The 13150-nt window shown below is 42.2% G+C and overlaps 1 protein-coding gene across 1 annotated transcript in view; it reads left to right on the plus strand.

The window, feature by feature from the left end:
• The window catches only part of NAPG (NSF attachment protein gamma), a 43277-nt gene extending 30547 nt beyond the window's left edge, over positions 1-12730 (plus strand). The window contains exons 9-12 of the mRNA XM_038746249.1: positions 6626-6704; positions 7376-7455; positions 7803-7932; positions 9648-12730. Coding sequence (XP_038602177.1) covers positions 6626-6704; positions 7376-7455; positions 7803-7932; positions 9648-9800 — 442 coding nt within the window. The 3' untranslated portion in view covers positions 9801-12730. The remainder of the gene's footprint in view (positions 1-6625; positions 6705-7375; positions 7456-7802; positions 7933-9647) is intronic.
• The last annotated feature ends 420 nt before the right edge of the window (positions 12731-13150 follow it).

Raw genomic sequence — 13150 nt, forward strand, 5'->3', positions numbered from 1 at the left:
ACACTGTACTAAGCACTTTAGAGAGTACAATGCAATAGATTTGTGTGGCTATATAATAATATGTGTATCAATCAATCAGTGGCATTTATTGAATGTTCACTGTGCAGAACACTATACTAAGCACTTTAGAGAGTACAATGCAATAGATTTGTGTGGCTATATAATAATAAGTGTATCAATCAATCAGTGGCATTTATTGAATGTTCACTGTGCAGAACACTGCACTAAGCACTTTAGAGAGTACAATGCAATAGATTTACGTGGCTATATAATAATATGTGTATCAATCAATCAGTGGCATTTATTGAATGTTCACTGTGCAGAACACTGTACTAAGCACTTTAGAGAGTACAATGCAATAGATTTACGTGGCTATATAATAATATGTGTATCAATCAATCAGTGGCATTTATTGAATGTTCACTGTGCAGAACACTGTACTAAGCACTTTAGAGAGTACAATGCAATAGATTTACGTGGCTATATAATAATATGTGTATCAATCAGTCAGTGGCATTTATTGAATGTTCACTGTGCAGAACACTGTACTAAGCACTTTAGAGAGTACAGTGCAATAGATTTGTGTGGCTATATAATAATATGTGTATCAATCAATCAGTGGCATTTATTGAATGTTCACTGTGCGGAACACTGTACTAAGCACTTTAGAGAGTACAATGCAATAGGTTTGTGTGGCTATATAATAATATGTGTATCAATCAATCAGTGGCATTTATTGAATGTTCACTGTGCAGAACACTGTACTAAGCACTTTAGAGAGTACAATGCAATAGATTTGTGTGGCTATATAATAATATGTGTATCAATCAATCAGTGGCATTTATTGAATGTTCACTGTGCAGAACACTGTACTAAGCACTTTAGAGAGTACAATGCAATAGATTTACTTGGCTATATAATAATATGTGTATCAATCAATCAGTGGCATTTATTGAATGTTCACTGTGCAGAACACTGTACTAAGCACTTTAGAGAGTACAATGCAATAGATTTGTGTGGCTATATAATAATAAGTGTATCAATCAATCAGTGGCATTTATTGAATGTTCACTGTGCAGAACACTGCACTAAGCACTTTAGAGAGTACAATGCAATAGATTTACGTGGCTATATAATAATATGTGTATCAATCAATCAGTGGCATTTATTGAATGTTCACTGTGCAGAACACTGTACTAAGCACTTTAGAGAGTACAATGCAATAGATTTACTTGGCTATATAATAATATGTGTATCAATCAATCAGTGGCATTTATTGAATGTTCACTGTGCAGAACACTGTACTAAGCACTTTAGAGAGTACAATGCAATAGATTTGTGTGGCTGTATAATAATATGTGTATCAATCAATCAGTGTCATTTATTGAATGTTAACTGCGCAGGACACTGTACTAAGCACTTTGGAGAGTACCATGCAATAGATTTGGTAAGCCCACAGCCAGCCTACAAGGGATATATATGTAAAAGATAATGATAGAGTATATGTATGTACTATATAATGCAATCATACTTTTCAAACATATGTGTAGATAAAATATCTCTAGAATGGTATAGTCTCTATATACACACATGTATTTGAATGTGCTTAAAAAGCGTGATGGTAATGAGGTCACTGACACCTCGGCTGTTGCTTGGTTGCCACGGAGGCCACCGATCTGGCAGCGCCCTAAAGGAGAGACTGAAAACATGGGACTCCCAGCCCTCGCAGCGTGGCCCGTCACCACCTCTCACCCTCTTGTTTATTGCCACCATAATCTCAAAGGAGCAGAAAGTGGCCCACGACCTCAGGAGGGAATTTCCTCTCCCTGCTTTTTCCCTTTTTATCCAAGGCCATAGCTGGAGCCCCTCTACCTCCAGGATTGGGAACAAGGAGGGGAGAAAGATTTTGGGGGTGATCACCGGCCTTCTCCTTCCTCCTGACCGCCACGCCTGCCCATCCCCATGAGTGCTCAGTCAAATCAGTCGTATTTATCGCGCTCTTACTGTACTAAGCCCTTGGGAGAGTACAGCAAAGTTGGAAGACAGGATCCCTGCCCACATGAAACTTACAATCTACGGGGGAGAGAGAGATCAAAATAAATCAAAGATACAGTTGCAGATACAATTGAATGAAGGGGAGATAGTAGAGCATAAGGATATGTACATAAAAACTGTTGGGCTGGGGGAGTATCAAAGTGTTTAAGTGCTTTGCACATAGTAAGCACTTAATAAATGCCATTATTATTATTAAGGGGTACACATCTAAATGCATAGGTGACACGGGGCAGGGTGGGTAGGGGAAATGGGGACTTACTCTTTCGGAGAGGTCATTGTAGCAGGGCTTTAAAAGGCCAGGAGAGTGGTGGTCTGTTGGATATGAAGGTGGACAGGAGTGCTAAGTCAGGGAGGATATGGGCAATAGGTTGATAACGAATAATAACAATTATGGGATGTGTTAAGCGCTTACTATGTGCCAAGCAATCAATCAATCAATCGTATTTATTGAGCACTTACTGTGTGCAGAGCACTGTACTAAGCACTTGGGAAGTACAAGTTGGCAACGTATAGAGACGGTCCCTACCCAAGGGTAGATACGAGTTGATCAGATTGGACGCGGTCCCTGGCCCACATTCTTCTTATAAAGAGACTGAGAAGAAGCAGCCAGAGAGGAGTAAAGCCAGGGCAGCGGGGGGACAGCGTCAGTGAAGCCAAGGTTAGATAATGTTTTCGGGTGAAGCGGGTGGTCCGCAGCTTCAAAGACGGTAGAGAGGTCAGGGAAGATTAGGATAGAGTAGAGGCCGTTGGATTCGGCAAGAAGATGATTATTGGTGACCTAAATGAGGGTCATTTCTGTGGATTGAAGTGCTGAGGGTGGAAGCCAAGTTTCAGGGGGTCAAGGAAAGGAAGTGGAGGCAGCAGAGGTAGACAACTCACTCAAGGAGGTGGGCCGATAACTGGAAGGGGCCAAGGGAGGGCTTTTTAAGGATGGGATACCCAGGCAGTTGAAGATCTGCAGTCTACCTGCAGTCCCCTTCCTTCCTCTCCCCCTCGTCCCCCTCTCCATCCCCCCATCTTACCTCCTTCCCTTCCCCACAGCACCTGTATATATGTATATTCATTCATTCATTCAGTCGTATTTATTGAGCACCTACTGTGTGCAGAGCACTGTACTAAGCGCTTGGGAAATACAAGTTTGCAACATAGAGAGACGGTCCCTACCCAACAGCGGGCTCACAGTCTAGAAGGGGGAGACAGACAACGAAACAAATTAACAAAATAAAATAAATAGAATAAATATGTACAAGTAAAATAATGAGTCAATCAATCATATTTATTGAGCGCTTACTGTGTGCAGAGCACTAAACACTCGGGTGGATACAAGCAAATCGGAGTGGACACAGTCCCTGTCCCTCACAGGGATCAAGTCAATCAATCAATCAATCAATCGTATTTATTGAGCGCTTACTGTGTGCAGAGCACTGTACTAAGCGCTTGGGAAGTGTTATATTGTCCTCTCCCAAGTGCTTATTACAGTGCTCTGCACACAGTTAAGCACTCAATACAACTGACTAAATGACTACTGTGTCACGCTCTGTTCTTAGGGTTGGGATGGATAGAAGCAAATTAGAATGGACGCAGTCCCTGTCCCACATCGAGTTCACAGCCTTAATCCCCATTTTACAGACGAGGTAACCGAGGCACAGAGAAGTTAAGCGACTTCCCCAAAGTCATACAGCAGATATGACTGTGGGGTCGGGATTAGAACCCAGATCCTTCTGACTCCCAGGGTCGTGCTCTAGCCACTAGGCCAGGTTGGTGGGCAGGGAATGTGCCTGCCAATTCTGTTGCACTGTGCTCGCCCAAGGGCTTAGTACAGTGCTCTGCGCACAGTAAGTATGTGATAAATGCCAGTGTATGTATATATGTTTGTACATATTAATTACTCTTTATTTATTTTACTTGTACATATCTATTCTATTTATTTTATTTTGTTAATACGTTTGGTTTTGTTCTCTGTCTCCCCCTTTTAGACTGTGAGCCCACTGTTGGGTAGGGACCGTCTCTAGATGTTGCCGACTTGTACTTCCCAAGCGCTTAGTACAGTGCTGTGCACACAGGAAGCGCTCAATAAATACGATTGATGATGATGATATAACCCAGGTGCCGACCCAGGTCAAATCCAACTGCTACTAGTAAACTGCCGGTGAGATCTCGTTGAGCACAACCCTAGAAAAGGAACAACAACAACAAAAAAAATGGGGACCAAGAAGTGACAAAATTGAGTACTACTTGAGGCTGGATTTGTTCTAGTCCTAGCTCCGACACATGTCTGCTGTGTGACCTTGGGCAAGTCACTTCACTTCTCTGTGCCTCAGTTACTTCATCTGTAAATTAGGGATTGAGACTCTGAGCCCCACGTGGAACAGGAACCGTGTCCAACCCAATTAGCTTGTGTCCACCCCAATGCTTAGTACAGTGCCTGGCATATAGTAAGCGCTTAACAAATACTACAGTTATTAGTATGATTGTTTCGGGACGTGATTTGGGAATCCAGACGGAGAGACAACCACTTAGTACAGTACTCTTCACATTAGGAAAGCAGCGTGGCTCAGTGGAAAGAGCCCGGGCTTTGGAGTCAGAGGTCGTGGGTTCAAATTCCGGCTCTGCCACTTGTCAGCTGTGATTTGGGGCAAGTCACTGAACTTCTCTGTGCCTCAGTTACCCCATCTGTAAAAGGGGGGGTTAAGACTGTGAGCCCCCTGTGGGACACCTTGATCACCCAGTGCTTGGAACAGTGCTTGGCACATAGCGCTGAACAAGTACCGTCATCATCATCATCATCATTATGGTCAGTGCTCCATAAATACCACTGATTGATTGAGATAGAGGTCTGGAATAGTAAGAAACCTCAGTACTATTCATTTTAAAAAAACGTTTTTTTGGGGGGGGGGGGGTCCATTCAGAGCAAAGACTACACTGTTTTAATTCACAGTATGTATTTCTTGTTTTCTTTCTTTCTTTTTTTTTTTTTGGCCCTGTAAGGTGCCTTGAAGAATATGCAGTTTGGCATCATTATTTTAATGTACAATCACGACCCATTTATTTGATACATCGTTTCAGAGGGGGTTGCTACCGCCTCTGACCACAGTAAATCAATCTAAACATGACAACGGTTTGCTGATGGGCTGACCGTAGAGCAGTGTATGTTTTAATATTAGCAACAACGTTTCTTGAAGGTTCTCTTTTTGTGGGGCCCAAAAGAGAATTAGGCAGGGCCCCTGCCCTTGAGTTTACAATCCAGTGGACGGATGTTTGGGTGCCTTGATGTGAAATTTTCTGCATAATTTATGGAGCGGAGATTCATGCTGTTTTCACGTTATTTGAGCTGTTAGAGGTACAGTAAGCATAGATTTGACCTAATTGATATTGTGTAAGCTTCTTGTGGGCAGGGATGGCATCAACCAATTCTGTTGCATAGGGCCTTCCCAAGCTCCTAGTACAGTGCCAGGCGTGCAGTAAGCGCTCAATAAACGCCACTGATGGCTTGATTCTCTTTGACCTTTTTTTCCTGTCAGTCGTAATGTGTAAGGATGTAGATGCGGCTTCTTTCCGTCCCACTCAGTGGCAGCATTACACAAAAAAAGAGACTTTTTTTGGTCGTGATGGATATCCCGTCGTATTTATGGCTGGAACTGAAGGAAAAAGACTTCCTTCCATGACCACTTCTTGTTCCAGGGGCGATTAACTAATGAAAAATGACCTCTGGACCGAAACTGTCCGTTCGGCGTCTTGGCTGACGATCTTTCGGAGGGTTATGAAAACAACTTAGAAGTCTTGCATGGAAACCAAATGAAATTTATATTTTAATCTGTGGAGGATTTGGAAACCACTAGCAGACTACATTGAAATCACGAATTTCCCCGGTCCTCGTTGAGGGAGTATTTCCTGGATGATCTGGAAAATGGAACAGCTGTATTTGTAATTGAAACTGCTGTCGCACACACGGGAGAACTGACTTTCTGGAACTTTCAGAAATATGTATCCATTTTGGATGATCTTGGGGAATAACGTAGAGTCTTCTTGAGTAACTCGTCACAGAAAGTGGAAAGTTCAGAGTGGGTGTGGAATTTTTTTCAAGTGAATATTTTCAAATGAATATTTCATTTGGAGGATGTGTTGCCTTTACAATTAAATATTTAAGATGTCTAAGCCATTAGAGTTGTTTCTTGTTGAAGCCACGCTACTCAAATTGCACCCGTTGATAGATGTCCCCATACATTGCATTAAATTGCATTCTTGCCTAATTTTGATGTCTGGCAATGTATCCATTGCTTAAACTCTTGGGCTTAGTTACATAGCAAAACAGACAAAAAAACACGTAATAAATCTTGCCATCTGATGTTTTGGATTTGATTAGGTGCCATTAATGGAAAATTCCCTCCTAATTTTTTAAGCATTCCCTATTAAAACAAAACCTCCCATGTCTTTCTATTCCATGTTAATGGATTCAGTCCATTTGGAACTGAGGCTTTCTCATCTCCCTTTCCCCTAGATTATTAAGAACCCAAGTTGATTCACATTCTAGACAGTTATCCGATTTTCATCACTGTCTTTGTACTCCCAGGTTTGACGAGGCTGCGTTGTCAATTCAAAAAGAAAAGAATATTTACAAGGAAATTGAGAATTACCCAACATGTTACAAGGTAACCTGAAAAAACATTTTTTTTTGGTCTGGGTTATGGATGCTAAATTACTCTGTTCCCCTTTGGATTTTGCTTACTTGAACGGTGAAAAAACAACAACTTTAGGAAAGCTATAGTGCCTGGCACATAATAAGTGCTTAACACATGCCATTATCATTATTATTATTATTACTGTTATTGATATTTTTGTTGTCACTATTATTACAATGTCTGTTTACTGAAGAATGGCTTGCTGTTTTTGTTATTATTGTTGCTGTTGTTATTATAATAAGTCTGTTTATTGAAGAACGGCAGGGCCGTTTTTCTGCATTGGTGGCCCAAATAGAGTAACAGTGTTTTGTTGCTAGGCACTTAAATTTTCTTGTGTGTGCTTTGTTATTTTTTCCAGAATCCTCTAAAACTCTTAGTAGGTAAAACTTTTTGGCAGTTGAGAGTGGTTTTTCCTTTTAAGGGATAAGAAGAAAAGTATAACACTTGCACTGTTCTTTTACTTTAGCTCCTGCAGATGGCACTTAAACTTCATTTATATATATATATATATATATATATATGAATACATATAAATACATGTGTAGATATATGTACACCCCCTGAGTGATATAAAAGTAAAAGTGTATACAAACACGTAGATATGTAAAACTTACAGACGGTCCATTGTCTTTCCATTTTAGAAAACTATTGCTCAAGTGCTAGTTCATCTACATCGGAATGACTATGTCGCTGCAGAAAGATGTGTTAGAGAGAGCTATAGGTATGGACTTTTTAACCATTCTACTTGACTTCAAAGTCTCCCTTCTTTCTCTTGAAATCTGCCAGGTGTTTCTCTACATCTGTTTCTTTACATTTTCACCCTTTTATGTTGCTATGGCAGCTTCCTTTTCAATTTTTTTGAGCAAATTTTCGCGTTACGTGAATCGGTCCTCTAAAGGAGCGTGATTGAATTATCCAGAAAGCGAGAAAAACCCAGAGTGGCTCGCCCCCCTGGGAATTGGGTGATGATGGATGAAAACTGGGTGAGGCAAGAGTTGGTGGGGAGGGATAATTAGATGAGGGTTTGTGTGGCTATGTTTAAATGCGTATGAGCCGGGTGTCCTGTAGTATTCCAGGATTCAATGGGAGTGAAGACTGTACAGCCCTGGAACAGCTCCTTGAAGGGTATGACCAGCAAGACCAAGATCAAGTTTCTGATGTCTGCAATTCTCCCCTTTTCAAGTACATGGACAATGATGTGAGTTGTCATCCATCCGACTGGATATTTCCTAGTGGGCAGATGAGTTCTGTCTGGCAGCACACTTAGTTAATTTACTTATCACAATTCCGTGCTTTTTTTTTTTTTGGAACTCTTTCTCCATCATTTTCCAGTTGGCTATATCCTAAACTGATCTTCCTACTTCCATCACAGATGGTTCATTTTATTTCCTCGTCTGATTGAAGCCATTTAGACTCATACAGGATCCCTTGAGAACAGGTTCAAAAGATCTTTGGCCCCCAGAAATTTTCAACAGCCATCAAAATTTGCAACGACCAAGGCCACATATCGGATTCCAGCCCCAGTCTCATTTACCAGATTCCACCTCCTTTCCTTGCCCTTCGATAGACGGAGAGCGATCCCCAATGGGAGAATGCTCTGATTGACAACTCCCTGGGTTAGAGCCATCCACTGCTGCTTGCCCATCAATTCTCAAAAAGATAAAGTACGCAGGGTGCTGTACAGTGGACTGCATCTCTGGATAGGCCTGCTTTCTGACTTAACGTAAGCCCTTCGTCTTTTAAGGCTTGAGCATAGGAGCACATGTTCATTTTCTGAGCTGCTTCAAAGTCCTTCAATTGAGTATCAGCCAGTTCAGCTTGGCCCAGACCTTTCACAGCTCCTTAGGCCTGCTCTATGGTTTTGCAGGGCAATTTGATATATATATATATATATATATATATATATTTTTTTTTTTTATCAGGCCCATTAGACTGATTCCACTCTTTGCCATTCATCTTCTGGCCTGCCACCTCCTCCTCCTACTGCTCCCCATATCACGAGACTGGAAACTCAGTGAGCCCACTGAGTTCCCCCACAAATACATGGCCAGGAAACTAGGTGATAGCAGTAACTGAAAAGAGAAGCCGGGTGTTCCCTGTTGGGGATGGAGGCTTTAGCACTATTCATTCAGTCAATCAGTTGTATTTATTGAGTGCTACTGTGTGCTGAGCACGGTACTAAGCACTTGGGAGAGCACAATATAACAATAAACAGATACATTCCCTGCCGTCGATGAGCTTACAGGCTAAAAGGGGAGACAGATATTGATATAAATAAACTGCAGATATGTCATAATTGCTGTGCGGATGGGAAGGGGGATGAATAAAGGGAGCAAGTCAGTGTGACTCAGAAGGGAGTGGAAGAAGAGGAAAGGAGGGCTTAGTTGGGGAAGACCTCTTGGAGGAGTTGGGCCTTCAATAAGGCTGTGAAGGAGGGGAGAGTAATGGTCCGTTGGATTTGAGGAGGGAGGGCGTACCAGGCGGGGGGCAGGATGTGAGCGAGGGGATGGCGGCGAGATAGACGAGATCAGGGTACAATGAGAAGGTTAGCATTAGAGGAGTGAAGAGTGCGGGCTGGGTTATAGTAGGAGAATAGCGAGGTGTTGATTGCTTCGAAGCCAATGGTGAGGAGTTTTTGTTTAATTACAGAAGTGGATGGGCAACCACTCGAGTTTCTTGAGGAGTGAGGGTACATGTCCTGAACTACTTTGTAGAAAAATGATCTGGGCAGCAGAGTGAAGTATGGACTGGAGTGGGGAGAGACAGGAACCTGGGAGGTCAGCAAGGAGGCTGATGCAGTAATCAAGGCAGGCTAGATTAAGTGATTGTACCAGTTTGAATGGAGAGGAAAGGGCGGACTTCAGCGACGTGGGAATGAGCCTGAGGTTTTCTGTATGTGTTTACCGTTGACAGTATGCTAAGCTGGGCCTGAGTTTGGTGGTCCCCGGGGGTGGAATCAAGAAGAAATCACCAGCAGCGCCACAGGAGAAGGGTGAAAACACAGCCGCCCCATCCGGTTCCCATGCGGAGGAGGAGGAGGATGAGTATTCCGGAGGACTGTGCTAGTCGTCCACTTGTATACTCAGCTCAAAACAAAACAGACGTGCTGTGTCGTGGACGTCGAGCTCACTTGGAAGTCCAAGAATTCCCAGCACGTCATTGCAGTCATGAAATTGGAATCCATACAATCTTTTGAGGCCTTTTCCCTGCGCTACTCCCCCCCACCCCCCCCGCCCCACCAAAAAAACCCAAAAAACACCTGTCCCCAATCTCCTGTGAAACATTTATGAGTTAATCATATCTAAGGTAAGAGCTGAACTGGGGCCCTAGCCACTGTTGACAGTAAACTGTTTTGTTCATTTGTTCATCACCTGATTCATTTAAAACGACAACAGACCTGTTTCGGAATTGGGTCCTGAAGCTGATGATGGAAGAGAATAAGGTTCCGTAGCACTTTTAAGTGCATATTTTACCCGGCTTTTGGACTCTTATCGAAGATACAATTTTATTTTTGACAGCTGCTAATGACAATTAAGGGATATGATTCCAGGTAGAGAGGTAGTTTGATATTTTTTTTTTTTTGGTTGGGCTTTTTTTGGCGCTTTTTTTTTAAAAGAGCAAATCTGTTCCCCACACTAAGATAAATTTATGTGGCCAAGTTCAATTCTGTGCCCTCGGGATATTTTTTTTTACCCTATTGAACTATGTATTCTAAGTGTCTTTCAAGTGTGTTGGCAAACTGGTCTGAAGTGATCCTGCCAAACCTCGCAGGGTAGGCCTGTGCTTGCATACTGTCTGACTAATGCAGCCTCCATTTGCCCTTTAGACTCATTTATTTGGATATCCTGTCTGTCTGAAATATTGGGGTCCATGAGACCGATTGTGTTTTGGGAATGAAATTGTTTGGATCGTTCGCCTAGTGTAGACCCTCCCTTGGACATCTGTCATCTTAAAAAAAGACCAGTAAGTGATTCTTTCCTGTCCTGCTGGATTTCAAATTAATAGGGCCCAGTGTTTCCACAGTTCATGATAACGTATTTCAATTGCACTTTCTCAGATGGAGGAGACTGAGTAAAACTCAGAGCCACCGATACCTCCACCAATACCTCCTTATGCCCACCAAAGAAATGTAAAAGTATCTATCCTTGTAGAAATCTTACCTATATTAAAACTTGCTGCTTAGAAGCCTAGGCATGCTGGAAAATCCGCATGAATCTAGATGAGAGATGCAATGGTTTGGAAAAATGCGCTTAAAGCTCTGGGCTTCTAAGCATTTGAGCTTTCAGTTGTTTCCAAGGGTAGACTCAGAAATGGTCTGTAAGAAGGATTCCTTTGAGTTTATGATCATTTTTCCTACCCCCCCTTAGTTTTAAAAGTTTCAGGAGCCCACACCAGCAGTCATTCAAACCGGTGTCTTCTGCGAACTACTCTTAAATACCGATCTCTTGGAGAAAGGTCTTAAAAGTCAGAAGGCTTGAGATATCCGAGCTTGCGGAGAGCTGAACTCCTGCCCAGAGTGGGAACACAAGAGAATGACTGAAAAGCTTGGTCACAAATCCTGACCGACATCTGGACCGCTGACAGGCCGGAGCAAAATGGTTTCTGTACATCAGCACGTTGTCTCGAGAAAGATGTGCCTTGGGGGAAGAACGGTCCTTAATTCCTCGATAGCATCCTGTCCAAATCAGATATGTTGTAAAGAGCTGTCTGTACTGAGCAGAAATGGCCAGGCCACTGCTTGCGTGCACATGGTTGGCATTACTTTGGGTTTCCGTGTTTGTGTGTGTGTACCCGCGCGCGTGCGCTTACACGTGTGCTTTTGAAATACTGTTTAACTTCATATTTTCCAGGGAAGCCTCCTCTAGGTCCTCCGACACCCACGTCTTCTGTGGGGGAGCCAGGCCAGACTTCTCAAGCTCCTGATGGGCCTGTGACCCCCCCCCCCAACACACACACACTAACAAGGTGATCTCATTTCAGTAACCGTCAGCCCTCAAGGAAGGCACTACTAACAAGAACACTAATTTATTGTTTTTTAAGTCTTTGATTCTTTAAAATCAGTCCTCGGCAAGTGTCTGCCTAAGTTCTGGACTTTCTAATAAATGTACTGAGACTGTAGTCAGTCTGAATAATGTTGCATTGGGAATTTTCTGCTTAAAGGTTCGGGTTTCCCAATTAGGACTTCATCACTGATGCTTTCCCACTTATAGCCGGTCAAAAGCTTCTTTTGGTTTAAAGCCTGGGGAAGATGTTCCTCTGAGAAAATTATTATTTATCCCAGTGGAGTATGGCAGGCCTTTAAAGAAATGTGAGTCTGTAACAGACTATTCTCGGACTAGGTTCTTTTGACCCCAATGGGAGGGCGAGTTATAATGTCTCTTGCCTAGCTGTCTGTACGATAAGATGGAAAAGGCAGGAATGACTTGGTGTGTGCCGATGATAAGCCGAAGCAATAGAATTACGACTGAAATCTCCAGCCCCACTTATCGATGGGTTAATTTTATGGTAGAGTTCCCCTGATTAAAGGATAAAGCACAGCATTTAGTGTCTGCCATTTGGAATGTTTCTTTGTGATCAGGGTTATGTTGTATCACAGTGTGTGTTCCAAATTGATCATTGTTTTTTAATGTTATTATGCCATTTGCCCACTTTTAAATGTTTTAACATGAAGCCAATGTCAGATTCAGTTTTGTGAACGTTTTCCAGAACTCATAGTACCCCCTTATCTACCAAAAGTGAGACTTTTGCATGAAGATCCTAAGAATAACACTCAGCGTAATAGTCAACTGTAAGTGAAGTCAATCTACAAATTGTATTTAATATATAGAATTTGTCTGTACATATGCAGAATATAGTTTTCATGTGCGAAACCCATGCTTCGCCTGTACTTCTCCCAGCTATAGTATTAAATGTGGTGTGTGGGTGATGCAAATTATTGCTTCTCAGGAAAGAGGCATCATGCTCTGAATATTATGAAAATAAAACTTGAAGCTGTATATTTATTTTTGGATTTTTTTTTTCTTCCCATCTGATTCCTTTCCTCCTTGAAGTCTGTCTTCTTCCAGCCCAAGTTCCCTTAGTGTTGATCGTGACAATGAGAGTCAGCAATATCCAGTGTGAGGTATACTTCTGGGGAGAGAATTAGGGGCAGAAAGTGCCAATGTGGTTCTGAATTACACAGTGTTTTGTTAATTACAGTCTGACTTTTACCTGTTTGGAGCAGCTGGAGCAAAGATAAACGGAAGAGTCACTGTACTAGACACATAACCCTGCTTTGCACAAGATAAGTGCTTAATAAATGCCATCATTTTTATTATTATTATAACCCAGGGCAATCACTTGGGGTGCAATTGCAGCATTGATGGTTTCAGCCATAAAATGTTTCCTAAAGTATTATAAAAGTATTGGGGAACTTA

The sequence above is a fragment of the Tachyglossus aculeatus genome, chromosome 5, assembly GCF_015852505.1.
Source record: "Tachyglossus aculeatus isolate mTacAcu1 chromosome 5, mTacAcu1.pri, whole genome shotgun sequence".
In the NCBI taxonomy this organism is placed as follows: domain Eukaryota; kingdom Metazoa; phylum Chordata; class Mammalia; order Monotremata; family Tachyglossidae; genus Tachyglossus; species Tachyglossus aculeatus.